Raw genomic sequence first — 22,233 nt, forward strand, 5'->3', positions numbered from 1 at the left:
AGTAAAAAAATAAATTAATCGAAATTTTATGAAATTTACCCATACCAATTTTTCCACTATAAAAAAATAAATTTAATTCCTAAATCTGCATATCCAATCCTTTAATTAAAATAAAAAAAATTAAGTGATATTCGCCTAAAAATTTATAAATATTATTAGTAATATCTGATTTCAAACTGTATGTACGAGTATAACCAAATCTGTACCCTTAAACGGCTAGCGGTTTGCATCTAACCGAAAACGTTTAAATAGATATATCCTGACACGTTGTTTAATACAAAAACCCTTCCAACGAATTAACGTACTTTATAAGGAAAAGAGATGGCGAAGACCTTTATCTTGACTTTAAGCGGTCACTTTGTATGACACCTACATGCTATAAACGTCCGATCTGAACGATTTATTAGGAAAATATAAAAATTGAAAGTCTAGTAGACTCAGCTCGTAACATTGATCATTTATGTATATACTTTATAAGGTATCCGACGTCGCCAAACATTTATAAAATTCTTTGTATTATATACCGAAATTTCTTTCAAAAGCATTGCCTATATATTAAGCTTCAGAACATTATTTTTTCAACTTCAAACACCAACGAGCTCCTTTCGAATTCTTTTACTCAATTCCTTTTGAATGACAGCTGTGCATTGCATGAAATTCAACGTTACCTTTAACTTGCTGCACCGATGTCAATTTGCGCTCCCACAGATCATCGAATGGCTGACCAGCTGATGGCTCAAAATCGGGCGTGTATTGACGCATACCGGCCGAGGTAGTGAAACAGCATTTGCACATGCACGAATGATAGCGTAGACGGCCCTCATCCAGGTAGGGATGTGCCAGAGCATCCGTCACTGTGATGCGCTTATCCTGCAAGAAGAATATGAAAGATTGTTTAGAGCAATGCGAGAAATATAATTCACACAAACAACACTCACCGGATCGAAGACAAGCATTTGACAGAGCAGATGCACCGCCTCGTGCGTCGCATGCGAACTGAGCGTGTACAACGCCGAAAATGATGGCAGCTTGGGTGCGCGACGCAGCATATGTGAGCGGGCGCCATCGCAGGCGTGACGCATATCCTCCATGGATGGTGTGCCCAACAGCTCAGTGATCAGCTCCAGCTGTTGTACGGGATTCTGTGCCTGAAAGAGAATGCGACGACCGAGCAGTTCGCCAAAAATGCAACCTACCGACCAAACATCCACCGCCGACGAGTAATGGCGTGCGCCCATTAGAATTTCCGGTGCACGATAATATTGTGTGACGACCTCTTGTGTCATATGTTTGGCCTGATCGGGCTCCTCGACGCGCGCCAAACCGAAATCACATATTTTCAACACACAATTCGAATTGACCAGCAGATTGCCGGGCTTGATGTCACGATGTAGTATGCGCGCCGAATGCAGATACTTGAGACCGCGCAATATTTGGTAGAGGAACACTTTAATGTGATCGGCGGAGAGATGTTGTGGCGAGACGATTATCTTATGGAGATCTGACTGTAGAAGTTCGGTTATCACATATCTATACATTTGAAGTCGGACGAAAAGCAATACAAACGAGGAGTTGAGGAAAGCCGACGTGTGAGCGACACAAAGAAAAATATTAAAAATTCTAAATACATACGTACACACATACAAAAAATATTACAAATATTAAGAAAGTTTAAACTTTTGGACAATAAAACGAACTGCTAGTATTCGTGGCTGTGTCTATGCAACGAGTGCGCCTTCAGCGGCAATTGTTGACTTAGAAAAGTTGCCGATTTAGGGCACTTACTATCGCCCATCAAGCTGTGCAAATACAAAGTTCAGCAGAGAGAGCGCCACACAATGAGTGTGAATAAGGCAAAGTTTTTCAATTAAATCGCATTGATTTCATCCATTTGCTTTGATGTTGATGCGCAGTATTGTTGTAGTACTAGCGCAACTTTTGGGCCGCCAACTTTCACAGCTTTCTACTTGAACACGCGCATTTGACTGCCTGCCTGTGATAGCGACAACACAGCCTTGAACCGCCGGAAACCGCAGAATTACGACGAAAGTGGCTCTGGAAAATTTAATTTCCCCATTAGCATTTCGCACACACACAAATCGAGAGAGAGAGAGAAAGCGAAGCGGTGAGGCAGAGAAACGCCAGTCAGCAGCAGCTTTGGCTTAATCTTCAATGAATTCTAATTAAAGGAAATAAAAATGAGCTAGCGCATGCTAAAAACATTTATTTGCTCGAGTATCTCGCTAATTTCGCTGCAGTGTAAAACAACTGTTACAAAATAGTCAAACAGTGTCAACGCTTGGGCAGGCATTCGCCTGTTGCAACAACGTCCTTGCTTGCATGCAGCAGTGGCAGCAGCTGGCTTGTGGCGCAGGCATTGCAGTTTTGTTGCCCCTAAAAGTAGGCACCACCTTGCAGCGTCAGTAAGGTGAGTTACTCTAGCTGACGCCGAGTTCTGCGTTCGTGTGTCGTAGATTGATGGCTCGCTTGACTTGGTTGGCTCGGCTGTGCCGATCTGCCTTATTGCCTTAATACAATTCATACTCTTGCCGAGCGGAAAGGTGAAATATAACGGAAAGACAAAGATACAACTTCTTAATAAAAGATAAAAGTAAAGCTTGAATGCAGTCAAAGCTATGCCGTAAAACTTTTAATGGTTCGCAATTTCATTTCGGCATAAAAGTTACAAACTCTGATTTTATGCACCTATTAAAATGCTCAAGATAAAGTTGCATCTATGAGTGATGCGTTCGGAGTGAGGAGAGCTCTATTTAAATTAAATTGAGTTGGGTGGTGCTTAAAAGGCATACTTAGTTGATTTCGAATGCGAAAGACGGCGCGGGCAGTTCTATCAAATATTATTTGTTATTTATTAAGATTTAATATCTTAATAGTTAATATCTTATAGTTTAATATATATTTTTTTCAATTTTCCTTCGGCAGATATTAGATTTAATCAAAGTAAAAATGCTTTAATGCTAAATTCAGCTTTTTACGTTAACTTCGGTTGGACCAAATCTATAATACTTTAAAAAACTGGTATTGAAACTTCTATACCTTGATTTGGATCCGTCAGTTTGTATGGCAGCTACATTTCATAGTCGGCGTAAAACGTTGCCTACATTTCGGCTGAATAAAGACGAATGAGTCGTAAAGAGAAAGTATTGCAGAAAATTTGAACTGAGTTAAAGTTGGTTAGGTACAATGGCACCTAGAACTTTAGTATACCCATTGTAATACCAGCGGAACTAAAATCCTCTCAATCTAAGGTTTTATTTGAGCAGCTACCGAGACGTCGTCAAGAAATTCGCGAACGATGGCTGCGAATATTTTCCTTTACAAAGCTCTCCATCGCATAGAATATGGTTTTTACAATAGTCATTATCGGAGCGTTCTTAGTCCGCTGGCATGTCTGCCAATTAGACAGCGACTTGTCAGAACTTCTACTTGGATTCTTATTTATATCATTCCTTTTAAACTTAAATAGTCATGTGATTGTGCCGGTCATATTCCATTCATGGATTGACTCCACCGAGGCTCAGTTATGTTTTTAATATGTTTGTCGATTAAATATCTACCAGTAGCCAGCGGAATATTAATTCCCTTTTCCTGGAGTCTAATTATAGGGAAGTGTCTGTTGTGACTAGCTCCTCTGCTCATCTCTGGAAAAGAAAGCATATTTTGGGACCAAATTTAAATTAATTTCTAAAAGACGTCGAAAAGCCATGGTATTGAGTAGAAACAGGAACATAGTAAGTACCTTCGACCTTTTCAACTGTTGAAAATATTAAATAAGTGAAGGATACGGTGCTTGAAAACCAACAGACAAGTGATAGAGAGACGGCAAGAGAGCTCGACATCTCTCGGTAGTTCGTACGTATGATTTTGGTGAATATTTTTTGCAAGAAATGCGTTCTTGTTTGACTCGTCCCGATAAAGCTCAATTTTTTTCAAAAAGGGTACCGTAAACAAACCTATTTGGACATGTTTGATCATGCGAATTTCGATCCCACATTCATGGAGAGCATTATAACTGCCGATGAGACATGGGTTTATGAGTTTGATATGCAAAAAAGTCAACAATCATCGGAATAAAGGAAAAAAAAAACGAGTCGAAACCAAAAAGAAGAACACGCCAAAGCCACTCAAAAATTATAGGAATGTTCATTGTTTTTTCGATATTCGGTAAATAAGGAATTATATTTAGCGTCAGAACATCCGGCGAAATCGGCCGGAATTGTGGAAGAACAATTTATGGATATTACACGACGATAATGTACAGTCGCATCCAGCCACGATTGTGTTTTACAGCCAAAAACGTAATGAATACAATCGTATTCACCAGATTTGGCCCCGTGTGTCGTTCCATGGAACCCTTTTTCAGTCGACCGAAGAGACAAAAAAAAGAAGTGCTAATGAAAAGTGTTTTGAGGACTGGGGAAAAATAAAGAGTACGAAAACAAACTAGCTGTAATTGAAGACTTTCAAATTATTGTACTTTCAAATAATTGACTGAGTGAGCCGCCACTTCGCTTGAAGCTGAACCAGTGATTAAAGCGGCAAACTAGTTAGCCAACTAGGATTTCCGGTGCAAATGCAAATATGTATACACATAAATATAGTGGTAGATAAAAATTTTTTTAAACAGAAAAACGGAATTGATAGCTTAGCTTTTACTTCTAACTTTATGCAATTTTTTTTTGGTTTTTGGTTTTGTTCGCTTAATTATGCTATGCAACGTTTTCTGTTACTCGATTTGTTTATTATTTGCATTTGTGCAAGTTGAAGGAGATAGTTATGTATTGCAGCTTACTGCTGCTCTTCTGCTTTCCCTTCATATTCTTTGTATTKTTTGTGTGTATGTATGTATTTTCTGCGTGATTATGGTCTTTTGTTTGTTATTATTATGATTCTTTTTTGTTTTTGTTTGAAAAGGATACATTTCTTGGAAGAAATCCAAATGAGGTGGTTGTAAAATGTCCAATGCTGAGAGCACCTGCAAATAGAAGAAGAAGACAAATCGTGTTATAATGAGTTCAGTTTAATCAGAATTACATAATTACAATGTACAAAGGCGCAAGTAATAATGATAGATAATGTTTTATGGAAATAGACAAAGAGTTCTCACACAATTAATTGTTTTGCAGAATTGCTTTTCATAATTAATTTTGAACCGATATACACTACATGCGTAGACGGTGTAAGATCCAATGTCAACACTCTTTTTTTTTAGACAAATGTGGCAGCAATATGTAATGCTGGTCTCACTATTAGTCTCTATCTCACGAGAGGTCACATGACGAGCATGCAATAATAGCTTGCGCACAGCATCAATAGTTTTCGGAACAACAACTGATTTTGAACGATCTCCACAAAATTCGTCTTGGAGTGACCTATGATTGAATTCGACATACTATCGATAAATACTGGTACATGATGGAGCTTCACCGTCAAAAACTGAAATAAGTTCATCGAAGCACCAATGCTGAGTTAATCCACATCGAAAGTTGTAGAAAACAATCGCGGGAAAATTTTCGCGATTTTATGCCACTTTTTGGCCAAGATGAATATTTTAAGATACTGTAAATGACAGAAATAGCGCTCGTCTGTCCAAAAGTTCTAAGTATATATGTATAACATAAAAAATTTTACATTTTCCGATAAAGTTGTGAATTGCCAGATTGTAACACCTTGCTATAAGAATGCACCAGCGAAAAGCATTACAAGGGTGCAGCCGAAGTTAACATCTTTCTCTTTTCAACACTATATTTAGCTTTTAAGACAAAACTGTCCAAGTATAAACGAAGGATAACAAGAAAAAATCACATAGAGCCAAATCTGGTGAATAAGGTGGTTGATCGATGGTATTCATTGCATTTTTGGCTTTAAATTCGGTCACAATGGTGGCACGATGAGAAAACAATTCAGCTTTATCGTGACAAGTGGAGCAAGAACGCGTTTCATAGCCAAGATATCCACCATTCGAATCACTCGAACGGACTCGCAAGAGATGTTAAGCACCATCTTCTTCACTTTTTTAATCAGTTGAAGAGGTCGATGAACGAGGCATGTCTTCTACGATCTCTCGACCGTCTTTGTACCAACCGCAGGCTTGTGTTTAGACTGCTCACTGAATCACCGTTAGCTTTTTCCAACAAAAATGATTCCGCATACGAAATTCGGTTAAGCCTCTGCATTGAGTGAATTAAATAATTTTCACTAAACGTGTGGGCTTAGCTCATTAAAATGCTTGTAATAATTGGAATTCCACAAAATAATAACACTCTAAACTTTTCTTATCGTAACAAATTATTAATATTATTAGATGTATTGAATACTAGTGTACATATATGACTAAATTACTTCATAAAGTTTTTACAAAAAAGTAGTATTTTGTAATCCGAATTTGTGAGCAAAAGGTCAGAACATAATTTGCCCCAAGCAGCTATTAAATTAAACGTAAAAGATAAACATAATCGTTTGAAGTGCTTTTTTTTATTTTTTTACTTTTATTTTAAATCAATAAAATCGAATTGGCAGCTTGACCTACTTTTGATGAGTTTACAACCAATTCGGGGCAAAGGCTATATATCTGAATTTAAGGAAATAATAGTGACAAATGCTGCCAACAGCGCGCGAGAATTGAAATAGAGCTGTAAAAAAAATAAAAAAAAAAAAAAAAAAAAAAAAAAAAAAAAAAAAAAAAAAAAAAAAAAAAAAAAAAAAAAAAAAAAAAAAAAAAAAAAAGAACGGAACACCATTTAACCTCGGAGCTAAGCAGCCAACGATATCAACAAAGAAAATAAACATTAAATGCTCATCAAGTTTTATAAACTTCGCGTCTGTAAATGTCAATAAAGTCGCAAACATTGCTTCAAGTTGCCGCGCATAATTGCTAGCAATCAACAACTGTGTCTGTGTGTGTACATGTGTCGGTGGTGGTGGTGATGGTAGTTGGCAGTGGCCAAGAACCTTCCACTCGACGACGGCGAACGTCATAAAAATCACCCTTGAAGGCAGCTGGGTAGACAGGCGGCAGCAATGTTGCAAGCGCGATGTTGCAAGGAATGCTCGACGACTGTGGCAATGTGGCTAAGGAAAACAATGACAAGCGCGCAAATGTAATGATTACAAAAAAGACAACAGCAACAAAACGAGTAGAGGGAAAAATCAAACAGATTTCGAGCGACTTATTTGTTTTGTTGGTGTTGTTGGGCGCAATCGTTAATGGATAGGACCGGCAAATGTAGAAAAGTAGCAACAACAACTAACTGAGTCACCAGCAACTAAGCAGCTGAGTGACTATAAATACGAATAGCTAACTACCTCCACACAAATACATACAAGCAAACACACACACACACATACACAAGTCCATACAAACATACAAATATACAGAAATATATTTGTCGCGTATTTTCAAGTGCTTACCGTTCGCCTGATAAAGTGACTGACTGCTGGCGGGTGGATCAACGAACCGTAGGCTTCACTCCGCCCCGCTCAGCTCGACTGCGAGCGTTTGCCAGTGATGAACGCTGATTTATTTCGCTCGAAGGCTGAGAGCGCGCAGACAAAACGATAGAGACATAAAAACAAAGCGACGCAGAAGCGAAGCAAAACTAATAAAAATACATAAAAGTAAATGGTAGTTGCCACAGAAGATGACAACAAAGCGAAATTTGCGAAGAGCACAACAACAAAAAAGTGCGCAAATATCGCAACCTAACACCGCCAACAGCAACAAAGTCGCAATGATGGTAGTCAAAATGACAGAAACGAGAAAAAATCCTTACACCGAAGCTACTATGTATACCCTTTACAAATACCAAAAATTGTTTGCATGAACTTGATTTTAATTGGTCAGTTTGTATGGCAGCTATATGGTATACGAATTCGATCTGAAATTTCTTCGGCCTTTTTTGTTTTTTTTTTTTTTTTGCTTTGGATAATAACCCATGCCAAATTTCGTGATGATATCTCTTCAAATGCAAAAGTTTTCCATACAAGCATGTGATGGCGATCCTCCAGTTTGTATGGCAACTATATGCTATAGTGATCCGATTTGAATCATTTTTACAGAGACTGTAGCATTGCCTTGGAGAAAATTTATTGCCATATTTCGTGGAGATATCTCTTCATATGAACAATTTTTCCACACAAAGACTTAAACTTGATTGAGCAGTTTGTATGACAGCTGTATGCTATTGAAGCTCGATATCGGCGGTCCCAAAATTACGTGCTCAATTTTTCATAACAATGTCACAGAAACTGAGGGACTAGCTTACGTATATACAGACAAACGCATATGGACAAATCGGCTCAGCTGGTCACGTTAAACATTTATATATAACTATGCATATGTATATACAATATTTCATTTTACAAAATATAGTAGTCTCTTCGGGGTATATAAATAACAATAATATGTATATATGTATGTAATGCCAGAAACACTCCCAGCAATGTCAACGATGAAAATGAGCAGAGCAAAAACAATACGTACAAAATGACAGTGGCAATGGCAATACCAATATCTACCACCATTAGCAATAACAACAACAAAAACAACAAGGCACATAAAATGTCCACAGCAACACTCAGCGCGCTGCTGAACCAACAGCCAGTCAGTCAGTGAGTCGCACAAAGAGGTAAAGAACTTTTGGCAATGGCTGTTTGTGTGTACGCGAGTAGCAGCGCAAATGTCATTGCAACAACGGTAACAACAACAACTGACAATGATGACAGCAAACAAACAGCAGCGCCAGCAAGTAAAAGAACAATGAACCGCCGACTGGCCACCGGCTGCCTGATTGCTGCAACATTATCCATCGGTGGCTGCTTGGCGTTATTTTCGTACAATTTCGTTTTGCCACACTTATTTGCGTTATTTATTTATTTGCAAGCTTTTGACTTTACACTTCTCTGGTTTTAGCCGAGGTCCATTGTCGTAGTACAACAGTTTCCTTGAAGTTCTTGAACTCCCTCACAATGGTTGTTTTAAATTTTATTTAGTTCAAGCAGTTGTTTGCTAGCTTTAAAGTTTGTTTTGCGGTCTGTCAATGTTGCGCAAGTCCAAACGGCAATTGGGGTAGCAGAATGGAACTTGTGTATACATTATACAGTTAAATTTTCGAACCAAATATTTTCAAACTCGGCTATAACCGCGTAAGCGTTGTCTACGCCAATAAAGAAGAAGAAGATATTTTCTAAGCAAAGAACTAGTTATTAATTTTTTCAATTTAAGGAAATTCGTATTTTTTAATTGAAGACTTGTTTTTGACAAAATTTTGAACTCTTTCTATTTTTCCTAAATGAAAGAAATTCAGTTGAAACCCATTGGAAACGAAAGATAAAATGACAAAAATGAAAGCAAAAGAATTTACGAGCTCAGAAAAGGGAAGAGGTGGGACGTGGTTGAATTTTTAAGGCTTAAAAACGGTTTAACTCGATTTTCGGCAAAACTTTTATTTCTAAAGAAACAAGTTATATCAAAAAACTGTAGATAATAAAAAGCCGTAGATAATGAAGAGAGAAGAAGAGACTTTTAAATTAACACCTTTTTCCCACAACCTCAAAATTTATGTGCGAAATTCAAATGACCAAGTTTTTAGCATTTTTTACATTTATATTGAACAAAATTTTTTTTAATTTGGCGAAAGTTGGTGTAAACTTACCTACTAATGTCTCAAACACACTGTATTTTTTATTTAAAATACTTATAAGAACATATTATTTTAACTTAATGGAGATCGCTAATTTTCAATCAAAAAATGTACGGCGTTATCTGTTGAAGTTTCTGCTGTCGAATGGTATAGAAAATAGAAAATAATCAGACGATTCAAAGCTGGTTTTCTTATTTATTATCTATCTGTTATTTCGTAGTAGAAGCTTTTTATTTCAGTTTAGTTGGGTTTTATAATAAATACTGAGAACTATACCAAGAATCACCACACATAGAAACAACGCGTCCAAATTTGTAGAACTATACCAAGAATCACCACACATAGAAACAACGCGTCCAAATTGCGGCACATTGGATATAGGCGCTCAAATGGGAAGCAAACTTTGTTGACCAACAACAACGTCGGCCTCGAAATCCAACGCAGAATAACTCTTGTAAACAGGTGCTACTTCGGGCTGAGTAGCAATTCAGAAGTCAACGAAAGAAGTAAGTTGACGAACAAATACCAAACTATACAAGTCACTAATCATCTCCGTTCCCACTAATGAAGAAGAAGAATATTTTTACACCCATTTAGAGATACTGCATTGAAATCTAGATTTAAATCCAAAACTCTGTCAAATAATAATAATCAGAATTCGAAACGCCATTTCAAATATTATTTTGCTCCACCATTTTTAATTTCAACTCTAAAGTAAACATACATCAATGCAAAAAAATAATAATCCGGCTAATAATCCGCAATCTATGCCGCAGGGCTGACTACATGCACATACACATATAGCCACTTGCATGTAACCAACTAAAGTAGCATTGTTAAATGTTACAATTAAGGCAAAAAAAAAAAAAAACAGAAAACTAGAACAAGAACAGGCAACGAAGAACGAAGAAGTAGAAGAAGAGAAGGCGTTCGACGGCGAAAACGTAAAACAATGAAAAGAGCAATTATGTTTAAACGGATAAAAACGCAAACGGCAGCAACACAATTCGCACGCAGCCGAGGTGTTGAGCAACAATTAAGCCTCGTTGCAGTTGTAGTGGTAATAACCGAAGGAGAGGAAGCACTACACAGCCGAAGGAGAGGAAGCACTACACAGCCGAAGGCAGCGCAAAGCCTCAGGATAAAGCCTGTAGTGCGAGGCAAACCAAATAAATGCACTTTCACACACACACACACATACACAGCCAACTTTGCTGTTATAAGTAAACTTTAATGCAACTCTGTGCAATCACATGGGTTGGTGCGTGTGTGTGTGTAAGTGCGAATGCCTGCAATGCCATAAAGGAGTTAATGTTAGACATAATTTTTTGCTCGACTGGCGTGGCGCATAAGACCCACATGAGTCTGTGTATGTGTGTAGTATTGGTGATTCGCGTGTTTGCCGTTGTTGTTGCCCACATTTTTTTTTTATATGTCAGGAAGTTTTGCAAACTATACTCAGCAAAAATAATGTATGTTGCATGCCTTTAGTTACGGCTATTAAGCAGCTTTTCTATTTTTTATGAGTATATTGACTCGGGGAGTCGGGAAATGTAGATGCATAATAGAGTTGCCACATATACAGAATTAAAAATATAAAAATAGAAAAGTGACTGGTTGAGAACTATCTATAAGTATTTAGTTCAAATTTAAATAACCTAATTGACTAATTGAGTGGGAACTGGTTATAAAACGTTTAGTTAAGGACTATAAAAAAATAAAACAGTTCTGATAAGTTTGTAAGTGAYGCTATTTGATCACAAAGGTATATATTTTTTATTATGAGAACTCATTATAAATTGCAGAGTTCACAACTTAGAAAAGTTACTGGTTGATAACTGGTTATATAGCGTATAGTTGAAAACTTGTTGGAAGTAAGTAGTGCAAAGTTTTAATTAACAAAAATTAACTCTTTGAGAAGTATCTATAAGCATCTATTTCAAAATTAAGTTACTCACAAATTGACTAGTTGAGAACTGGTAATAAAGCGTCTAGTTAAGGACTGGTATACAATAAAATAGTTCGTTATTTTTTAAATGCCGCTAATTGAACAAAAATTCGTTACAAAATAACTAGTTGCGAACTGGTAACAAAACATATAAATGAGGACTAGTAAGAAATAAACCAGTTCGGCATTAGTTCTTATACAACCAGTTAAGCAATCGTTGTTAGAGCAATATTTCAAAATATATACATAAATTTTACGGTCTGTGACAAAGTTTTAAAATTTATTAGCTTTTTTCTGAAATATTTTTCAAACATTGGCAACCCTGTTCTACTGAACGTGTTGTAAAAACACCATTGTTATGTTGTAATGTGGCGCGCACATGCGAAACTTCAAATGCTGCGGACTCTGCTTAAGAAGAATGTGCAACTGCAACGCATGAACATTTCGTTGTTGTTGACTACTGGGGTTTTGTGTAAACTTACTTGTGGCTAACTGCTGGAATGAGCGCAGGCACTTAAAGCTGTTCGCACAACAATAAAAAAAAACTGCTCACCTGGTGGCGTGTAATTTGGTGACTCAACAAATTTTTAGTTGCAATGTATGAGCGACAAAAAAGAGCGAGTATTATATGTGTGTATATGTATATGTATGTATATAAGTAAAGCGTAGATATGACCGCTTATGTGCATATATGAATGTATGTATGATAATGTGTAAAATAATAATAATACTTGCGGTAACAGCAGCTACAAAAGGTGCCGACAGCGCAACTTGCATGACATGATGTTGCAAGCTTGCATGAGTTTGTGTGCGAAAGAATTGCTGATCCTTTTAAATATTTGGATTTTGGATTTTAAAGTGTAGTATTTAACAAACAAGTGGTCACAAAAAAGATATAGAGATAAAATAAGTATAAATATTAAAAGAAAATAATCGTTTTAAAATAAACAGAATAATAACTATTATATGTTGCATTAAAATAAACAACAATATAAAAAGTGAACTTCACTTGCATCGAAGCTAGAATACCCTTCACTAATGTAAAATATTCCTACAATAACTTGATTCCGATCGTTCGGTTTATATGACAGCTATGTACATATATGCTATAGTGATCCGATATTCGCGGTTCCGACAAATAAGTAGCTTCTTAGGAGGAAAAGAGGACATGTGGAAAATTTCAGATCGATATCTCAAAAACTGAGAGACTGTTAGGAGTATACCTAAACCGACTCAGTTCGTCACACTAATCGTTTATGTGTATATGTATATTATATGCACATTTAAAGTTTAGACCAATAGCATATTCTCATATTTTATAATCACAACAAGCAATTTAACTGAAAAGTTCTAAGTAAACGTGAGTTCGTAAATAACTTGAAGCTTAGTATATACATACAGGGTCCGACACTCGAAGTGTAATCAACTTCAGACCGTTCCCGCAGCTGTCGCACTGGAATCAGCTGTTTATAAATTTGCTGAATGACAGTTCGGAGTATTGTTCACAAGTGTACAAAAGCGTTTTGACAAAAGTGGACGCAAAAAAAAGTGATCAGCGATGGAATTCAAACGTAATAGTTTTATTTTGAGCTCAAACACCTTAATGTGAACAAAGATTTGTTTATCGCACCATCGATCGCTACAATGAGACTGGTAGTATTGCAAAACGCCATTGAGGTGGTCATAAAAAGACTGCAACGTCACGTGAGATGGTTCGGAAAGTAAAGAAGCGACTTGAACGCAAACCGCGACGAAGTGCCAATCAAATGACTAAAGAACTGACATCCGTGAGTGGGCCAAAATATCGGCAAGTCACATTCGGGCAGCTTGCGATTCGTTTTTTGATCGCCTCAAGGCCATAGTTAAGGTAAAAGGTGGTCATATCGAGCAAAAGTGGATTGATCCTGAATTTATGATTATTTTCACACTTCTTGTACTTTAAAATAAATAAAAATAATTTTCCAAACCGTAATTATGGCTTTCTTAATTGATTACACTTCGAGTGCCGGACCCTGTAGATACACATTATATTATATGCCACAAAAATATAAAAATAATGAAATATAATAATAATAAAAACTCGCACTTGATGCGCCTTAGCCACGAATTCTTGTACGCATCCGCTAAATCGTTCAGTTGCGCATGCGCATAATCGCCTGCACCTTGACACATACCAACTTCGACCGATATGCGAATTAATGCAATAATCTACTTGTAGACATATGTATCAATATTGTATATGGCAACTGTGTCAATGGTTAAATAATAGGAAAAACATATGTATTTTTTTTTTGTTTTTGCTTTTCATAACGTTTCAAGGTTAGAAATTTTAAACATATAGTATAAGTATGTGGATGCGTTTAAAATTTGAAGCTAAAAGTCAATTGGCTTGGTTTCTAAGCAGCTGCTCCGTTTGCTGAATAAACTTATGTTAGAAATACGATGAAAATTAGCAAAAAAAATTTTTAGAAATTTTTTGAAGACGATTACGACATATCTGGCGAGATATGAGAGGATGACAAATTTGTTTATATTATATTTTACTTGCTATTTGTAGGACTTTTAAACAATTTTTCATTATTAACTATTCGAATATGTATGTAGTTATGATTGTCATATGGCAATTAGGATTGTATTCGACTAGTGCAGGAGCCTTGGAACATAATAAAAAGTGAAAGAAAATCATAGCAGATCGGGACCTGTTGGAAACGAAAGATAAAATAACAAATTGCAAAGGAAGAATAATTTCCGCGAAACCAGAGGCCGTGAAGAGGAAGGGTATACCGTGGTAGATTCTTTAAGTGCTATAGAAAAAAGTCATATGGCATACTTGTAGGTTATGAAAAGGTACTAAATCAAAAAGTGAAAAGTAATTCTTAATATAAACTGTTAGTAAAATTAACAGAAAAATACTTGTATTACTGTGAGAAAGGTGTGGTATATCCGATATGTGAAAAATAAGGCACAAACCATCCCAAAATTATATTTGTGGTACCTTTACAGAGTTTGGGTTAGGTTAGATGGGTGATCAAAGATCGCACTTTTATATAATTTTGAAATAATTTTTGCGATATTTTTCCAGAGTGCAAATTTTCGAAGATTCTACTTCTGTCGTACATCCCACAAACACTTAACGTCTTATATATAATATATAATATGTAATAATTCACTTTAAATTTGATACATAATAAAGTTCCCTAAACATATCGTGCATGGCCTTCCCGGAAAAGAGTTTGATAATAGGAGGCTTAAATAAAACCAATTTGGTTTTTTGAGAAAATGCAAATTAGATGTTTTGTGTAAACAACATTTCATAAAGTCGAGTATTTTTTGTTTTTACAAAATTGGGAAAAATTGGCAGGAAATTCCATGAAGTTGTGTGCTTGCTTCTCACGTCAAAAGCTTCTTCGTAATGCTATACACAAATCACTTGTAACAACAGCTTCCACGAACAGAGCCAGCTAACATTCAAATGAACTTACATTACCTGTGTGTGTTAAAAGAATGTTATACTCACATAACGTTGGGCAACATAATGTTACGCAAGCAGGTGAGTGTTTTCTGCTGCCAACCTTTAGTGTTCGTGGTAAGCCAACTTAGATGGTAGTTGTGAAACAAATTTGATGACAGGGGCAATATAAGTATATGCTAACTCGCGGTCAACTCTTTTTAACAACTAATCAGACTGTCTACATACGTATATAATATATAATATGCGCTAACATATGTTATACTTACAACACAAACTACCAAAAACAACCAAAAGTATCACAAGCAATTGGCCGAAACAAGCAGTGGTAACAAAATGTGATAATACATATTTATAATGACTTATGTATATAGTACATAGTATGTATATATTCATATATACACACATATGTAAGTACGTACTAGGCCGACAAACGGACCGGTGGTCGCTTACGGTGCTAAAGCGTATGGAGTTTTCATTTTAGTGAGAGATTTAAACCGAATAGTCCTTGAGAAGAGCACAAAGTTTTGTCAACAACACCATCACTAACATACAACAACAATACAAACAAATGAAAAATAACTCAAACAGCAAAGGCAAAAACATTGAAATAGCAGAACTAACAACTAAAATGTCATCAAAGTACAAACAACAAATGGCAAATGCTGAGGATGGCTTAAAGATCTATTTATTTTTGCTTTTTTGTTGCTACAAATAGCATTTGCAGGCGCAGACAAGAAAAATATGAAAAAATATTTGTGAGAGGATGTATGCTTAAAGAAAAATACAAATACAGTTATGTGCAGTAAAAGAAAATTATAATTAATTATACCGTTAATTTCACAGGACATATCGCAGACGTAACTAATACTTTTTTTCTATACTATAGCTCTTTTTGACATGTATAAGACAATATTTATATTAAAAATAAAATCGAAAATTGGATGAAAACTACTTTTGAGAATAATAAAAAGCAAATATATTTTTTTCAAAAGTTAAATAATCATACAGTAACCTAATGGCTAAGTATTTGCCAAAAAATGTTTGACAATTTTATTTTTAATTTACAAATAGGTGGCAATAGTTATAATTAATGATTTTGTTTCTTTACGTTCATTAATTGGTATTTTAAACTCCGAGCCGTAATATTAATGGCTTTGCCATGGTTAAAATAGTTTCTTTCTTAACTCTCCCTATGTAGAGATAAGAATACGTTCTTAAAAATATGTGACAAAGGAAATCCATTTTTATATTCGAAACATTAACCGAAATTAGCAGCGTTGGGATTTCACGCTGAATGTCTTAAAGCCGAATTGACACATGCAAGTGTTCATTTTGACAGACCCATAGTAAGGCACACGATAAAGCTTGTCACTAGTTTTGTATTTGTTTCTTAAGATTGACACCTCAAATTGCATACACGCTTCATTTGTAATATCCATTTTATGAAAAAACATACTTTACATATTAAGACGACATAAGGTGTCTTCTACTTCTAGTTACCTGCCTCAACATATAACCTGTTCCCTAAACTTTTACTCCGAACTCCACTTGTTTTTTAAATTACTTCACTCCTTCTCTTCACAACAACTTAAACACACTCCCTTTACACCATTTTCTCCCCTCATCTCATCTCATTGACCACTTCGCCATACGTCACTCCATCACCTTGCGTCTTATATGTTAGGGGGTCACAAAAAAGGTTAATTAAGTCTGCATATTTGTACGGTACCCGTGCATGCTCGGTTAACTTTTTGTTAGCGTGCAAAAATCAGTAGACTTTTTGCGAGCGAAGGGCAAACGAACGACACGAAACGGCGCAAAACGAGTGGTGGACAGTTAGTTAGTTGAATGACTTGCTTGCCAGTTTGTTGCTATTGATAGGTCAGGGCGACGTTTGGTCAGCTAAACCGGCGTAGTCGAAACTTCGTGAGCCATAAGTATGTAACTATGTAAGTCTGTGTATTTGTAATTGATTCTATACGAATTTGCATTTTATTGTAAATAACTTTGTTGTGCATTTTGTTGGGTCGTCTGCCTCTCATGTTGAGTAACGCCCAGTTTAGTTTTATTCAAATTAGTAGAAGTAAGAAAAAAATGTGTTTTTTATGCAAAAACACAAGTGTACATAGTTAAAACTCTACAGCTCTGCTTCAAGCGCCAAGAGTGACTGTCCGAAAAATTTATTCGCATATCTACTATGTCTACATATATGTACATATGTATATCGCTCGTCCTCTTATCGCGCCAACTCATAACTGATTGGTTTGACTTGTACACTTACATGCTTTTTGTCTTCAAATTTAGTTGGCAACCCTCTGTGTACACCTTTTTAGATTCTTTTGTGCGCCAACAAAGTTTTTTTTTAGACCACGTAAAACATATGTACATAAATATAAGCTTACATTAGTTTATAACTATTTTACAACTTTTTTGAGTTTTTTTTCACTTCTTGAAAATCCGTGTTCTTTGTCTTCAGCTAGTTAGAGCTTAATTATCAAAATATTTCCTTCTCAAAGCAGCTCTGTGTATACATATGTATGTATCTAAATAAATAAGTATAATCAATAAAGCAATGTCGACTTATACTATTTATAACTCAAGAACGCCCAGACCGATTTTGAAGCTCTCTGATTTGTTGAATACGTGAAACTAAGTAAGTAATTTCGTTAAAAAAAGTTGATTTTAAATTAGCTTCTTCTGATTCTTGTCTCTCAATCAGTTAAGAGCCTATCGTATTTAGGAAAGAGTGTTTCGTTAATACAGGGTGGCTGATGAAAGCCGCTACCAAAAAAAAAAACATTAAATAACTTTTTTTCTATTTAATGAATCTGGCTAATTTTTTTTTATTTTGCAGATTGACTTTTACGATGGACGATAATGAGACTTGTAAACAATTTTGCCGAGTATGGGATAGTCAGCAGAAGACCTTACCATCGAAACAGTTCAGTTCGAACGGAGGAAACAATCGCTGCTGTAGCTGCTGCCATACAAAACAATCCAYGTGTTTCGACAAGAAGCTTATCTGCTCAAATGGGTGTAAGCAGACAGTAATTACAGTCAATTATGCACAAAGATTTGGACTTATTCCCATATAAAATTCAAATGGCCAACAAACTGAACGCTGCAGACTTGCCGATTCGCTTGGAATTTTGCCAAAAGATGCTTCAAATGGTGTAAGAGGATGGAAACATGTTGAACTGTCTTTTCATGTCTAACGAGACCCATTTCGATTTACACGGCAACATAAACATACAAAATTGTCGACTATGGAGTGCTTCCAATCCACAGATACTCCATGAGATGGAATTTAAATTCTATTATTTTTAAAACTAATTAAGCTATATTTAATAAAATTGAATGAGCTTTAACATGAATAAAAGAAAATTGAATTCCATCCACTGAAAAAAAAAATATTATTTGAGTTTCTTAATATAGCAAAATTCATCAGCCACCCTTTAGTTCCTTCATAAGAGGTTTAGCAATAGTTTCGAGGTTGTAAAACAATTTTTATTTTACATATGGAATATAAAGGCTCAATTGCCTTAAAATCCTCGTAAGAATTGGCAAAAATCCGCATGGAAAGCACGTCAAAAATAACTCGAAAATATTTAATTGACGGAAATATAATGCGACTAAAATATAAATGCCTTGAAACTCCTCTAACGTTGCTGGGTGACTGGCGTAAGCCGTTGATTTAGCATACTCAAAAAGAAAAAACTCTAGAGGCGTTAAACCACGAGATCTTGGTCGCCATTTGACTGGGCCATTTCTTGAAATTAATGAGGTATCAAACTTTGCACGCAAAGTGTCCTTGTTTCGATGTGAAACCGTTTTCTTTGTTGGTCCGCGTCGACTTTATCAAATTTCGGATAAAAAAAGTCGTATGACAGCGTGTTATAGCGCTCGCTATTGTTTGTGACGGGATTTGATGCTTCATTTCGAAAAAAAATTAGGCCCGCTAGGCCATAATCTGCAGCTGCCATACATTTTTGGTGATGCAATTGATTTTCTTCAGCCATACGAGGATTTTACTCACTCCATAGCGACGATTGTTGACAAATGGCGCTCATTTAAGAATATTTTTTTTTAGATATAAATGGTTGTTGGCAAATCGTCGGCATTTTCTATTATTTTAGACTTCGTAACGGTTTCAGTCTACATTTCGATCTAAAAAAAATGAGTTCTAAAGAAAACTAAGCTGAAAGCTATTTTGCAACGGTTATAAACCACATATCGATCTAAGAAGTAGTTGCTTGCAATCAGCATCAAACGAAGTCGTAATCGAAACGTTTTTAAATATTTTTATTATATTCGATTTTGGCTCTACTCGAAGCCTCCTCCTTATTAGAGAGCCACTTTGAAAAACATAATCTTGCTTTAACTAGATTAACGCATTATTATATAATTATTTAAAATTGTTCCACCAAATCAACCAGCAATTGATTGAGTCACTTACTACTACATTCTGACATACACATATGTGTAAAAGACCGTGTAATAACTGTATTGCCAATCAAATGTCAAATCGGACACACCGCTCAGCCGCCATGAACAATGAATATTGATGAATGCGACAGCGGACACATAACATAACAAATTCACAACAAAAAAAAAAAAAAAATCACGACAATAAAAGTGTAGATTTTTAAAATGCAAACAGCTGCGATTAAATTTATTACAACAACAATGGTAACAAAAGCAACAATTACATTGACAAACTGTTGTCATGACAGTGCGCAATTGCACAAAATAATCGCCATTTGATCGAGTTGTGCCGGCAGGGGGGGTTGTGTGGTTGAAGTGTTGCAAAGCGTTCAATGTTGCATGCCACACACACAATTAATTTGGTGTCAATGAAATGCATGTAAAGAGGCAGAATATATGTGCAAGTGCTTACAACAAAGGCAGCAAAGACTGCTAGGTGAGGGACGTAGGCGATAACTGCTGGGGGAGCAAGACGTCGAAGTGTAATGAACATTTATCACGGGCCAAAAGCACTGCAATATTAAAATCGGGCGCATTTTTTTAAAAAGTGCACACACTAGGGTGGGTAAAAAACGTATATTTTTTCGCTTGGTAATCTTAGGTTTTTAGACGCCTCTAAGAAAGTCGCTACATGTGCGAGTTCGGAATTGTAAGAAGAAGAAAAATAAAATCATTATAATTTTAAATGTACTTTTTTCAATAGCGTTTTTTTGACAGATCACGCATGAGTCATGTCAAGCTGTCATGTTACTTTCGTTCAGTATTATCGAGATCTTAAATTGAAAGCGTATAAATATAGCTTGCCCAAGAACTGAAGACACTCGACCTTTCCAAGTGACATTGCTTCGCTCTATGGGCTCTAGAAAAGTGCAAAGAAGATCCGATACTTTCGAGAAAATTTTTGTTCAGAGAGGAGACCCATTTATGGCTTAATGGGTATGTAAATAAAAAAAAATTGGCACATTTAGGACGAAGACCAACCTGAAGAGATTCAAGAGTTGCCATTTTATTTAGAAAAAACTACGGTTTGGTATGGTTTGGGGGCCGTTGAATCCATCGGTCCATATTTCTTCAAAGATGATGCCGGTTCTTACACTTCTTACACATCGCGTCAATCAATGGATTTTTTTACCACCAAGATCGCATGATATCACATCGTTAGACTTTTTCCTGTGGGGATATGTAAAATCTAATGTCTATGCGTACAATTCCGCTTCGATTCAAGCTTTTTTGTAAAAATTAATCACCCTTTAAATCGGAGAAATCCTTCATTTTATGGGGAATTTACTGCTCTACAAATATGATCTCTTGTAATATTTTTTTTTGTTTTTTTTTTTACCCACCCTAATACACACACACTACCACACATACAAAGTGCGAGTCCAAGTGTAGTGGCTGTTGCATTTGCATGTGCCGCACGTGCAACACGCTCGGTGCGCAAATTTCAATTTCGCCGTTTCGCTTTGTGTGTGCTTTCCGTGTTTGTCGCTGGTCCTTTGCTGTGTTTATGCTCGGTTTGTAATTTAAGTGCACGAAAATGGTTGCGTCAAAAACGTTGACAACATGCAACGAATCGGTTTTTATTAATATTTGTTTTTGCCGCCAACGGAAACCGCAGGCAGCGCGCGACATTTGTTTACTTTGTAATTTGCCGATTTCGCGCAAAATTTTACATTTTTATTAAAAAATATCGCGCGATCAGAAATAAGTGAAAATCAGTTGGAGTTTTTTCACGTATTTTTTGAAGTTTTGGTTTTTCCGTTTTTGGGTCAATCAATAGGAGCACGTGTCGAGCGCCAGTTGCCCCCTCGTTGGCCTGCTGCTGATCCCTGCCAACGGCATACAAAGTTGCAGCCATAAAATTTGGCACAGCAAACGTATATACCGTTATACGCGAGTGCGAATTAGGCTAAAAGCGCCGTTTGAAATGTTGCTGGCGCCCATCACGAAGTGTGTAACGGAAGAAAAACGCAAAAAAGTGGAAATGAATTGCTGAAAACGTTCCAAATGCTTGGGAGGCGAACAGTTTTGCGGGCCACTGCCATTATTTTCCGCACAAATGCACCTAATTGCAACAAAGCATTGGACAGTGTATGCATGTCTGGTATATGTGTGCGTGGGCGGTGGTTTCGTGGTGGTTCCGCGGTTGCAGTCACATTATTGGGTAATCATGTTTGTAATTCAAATATTCGCACTTACTACCAACATTCGCTTATTGTGCCTTGTGCGCGTGTGTATGTGTGAGAGTGATTGAGTTTGTGCAGCTGGCCACCACATTTGACAATTGACCAAGCAGTGGGGGCACAATTGTCAGGTTTTGCATACTGAAATGCAATTTTGTTGCATGATTGCTGTAATTCTTAGTCTGGAAAGTATTTTAGTTGTATTTATTTTTTTGGCCGAAGTACTCGAGTTTGACCCCTAAATAACATTTGCCATAAAGGCATGATCGAAAAATCTTATGCACCGTTAAATGGTGGATTACGCTCATATTTTTACTTTTTAAGTACTTTATTGTGGACTGTTACTTTTATAGACGATTCAAAGAAATAACAAGTAAGGAAGACCTAAGTTCGGGTGTCACCGAACATTTTATACTCTCGCATGATAAAGTGATAATCGAGATTTCAGGCGTGGTTGTGAACCGATTTCACCCATATTTGGTT

At 36.3% G+C, this 22,233-nt stretch overlaps 1 protein-coding gene across 3 annotated transcripts in view; it reads right to left on the minus strand.

The window, feature by feature from the left end:
• LOC108972935 (serine/threonine-protein kinase NLK2) overlaps positions 1-22,233 on the minus strand; it is a 255,837-nt gene that overhangs the window by 10,305 nt on the left and 223,299 nt on the right. For all 3 annotated transcript variants that reach the window (XM_018939866.1, XM_018939868.1, XM_018939867.1), the window contains exons 4-6: positions 4,941-4,996; positions 939-1,530; positions 669-870 (exon numbers count right to left, since the gene is read on the minus strand). In XM_018939866.1, coding sequence (XP_018795411.1) covers positions 669-870; positions 939-1,530; positions 4,941-4,996 — 850 coding nt within the window. The remainder of the gene's footprint in view (positions 1-668; positions 871-938; positions 1,531-4,940; positions 4,997-22,233) is intronic.

The sequence above is a fragment of the Bactrocera latifrons genome, unplaced genomic scaffold, assembly GCF_001853355.1.
Source record: "Bactrocera latifrons isolate USDA-ARS-PBARC rearing strain unplaced genomic scaffold, ASM185335v1 scaffold_44, whole genome shotgun sequence".
In the NCBI taxonomy this organism is placed as follows: domain Eukaryota; kingdom Metazoa; phylum Arthropoda; class Insecta; order Diptera; family Tephritidae; genus Bactrocera; species Bactrocera latifrons.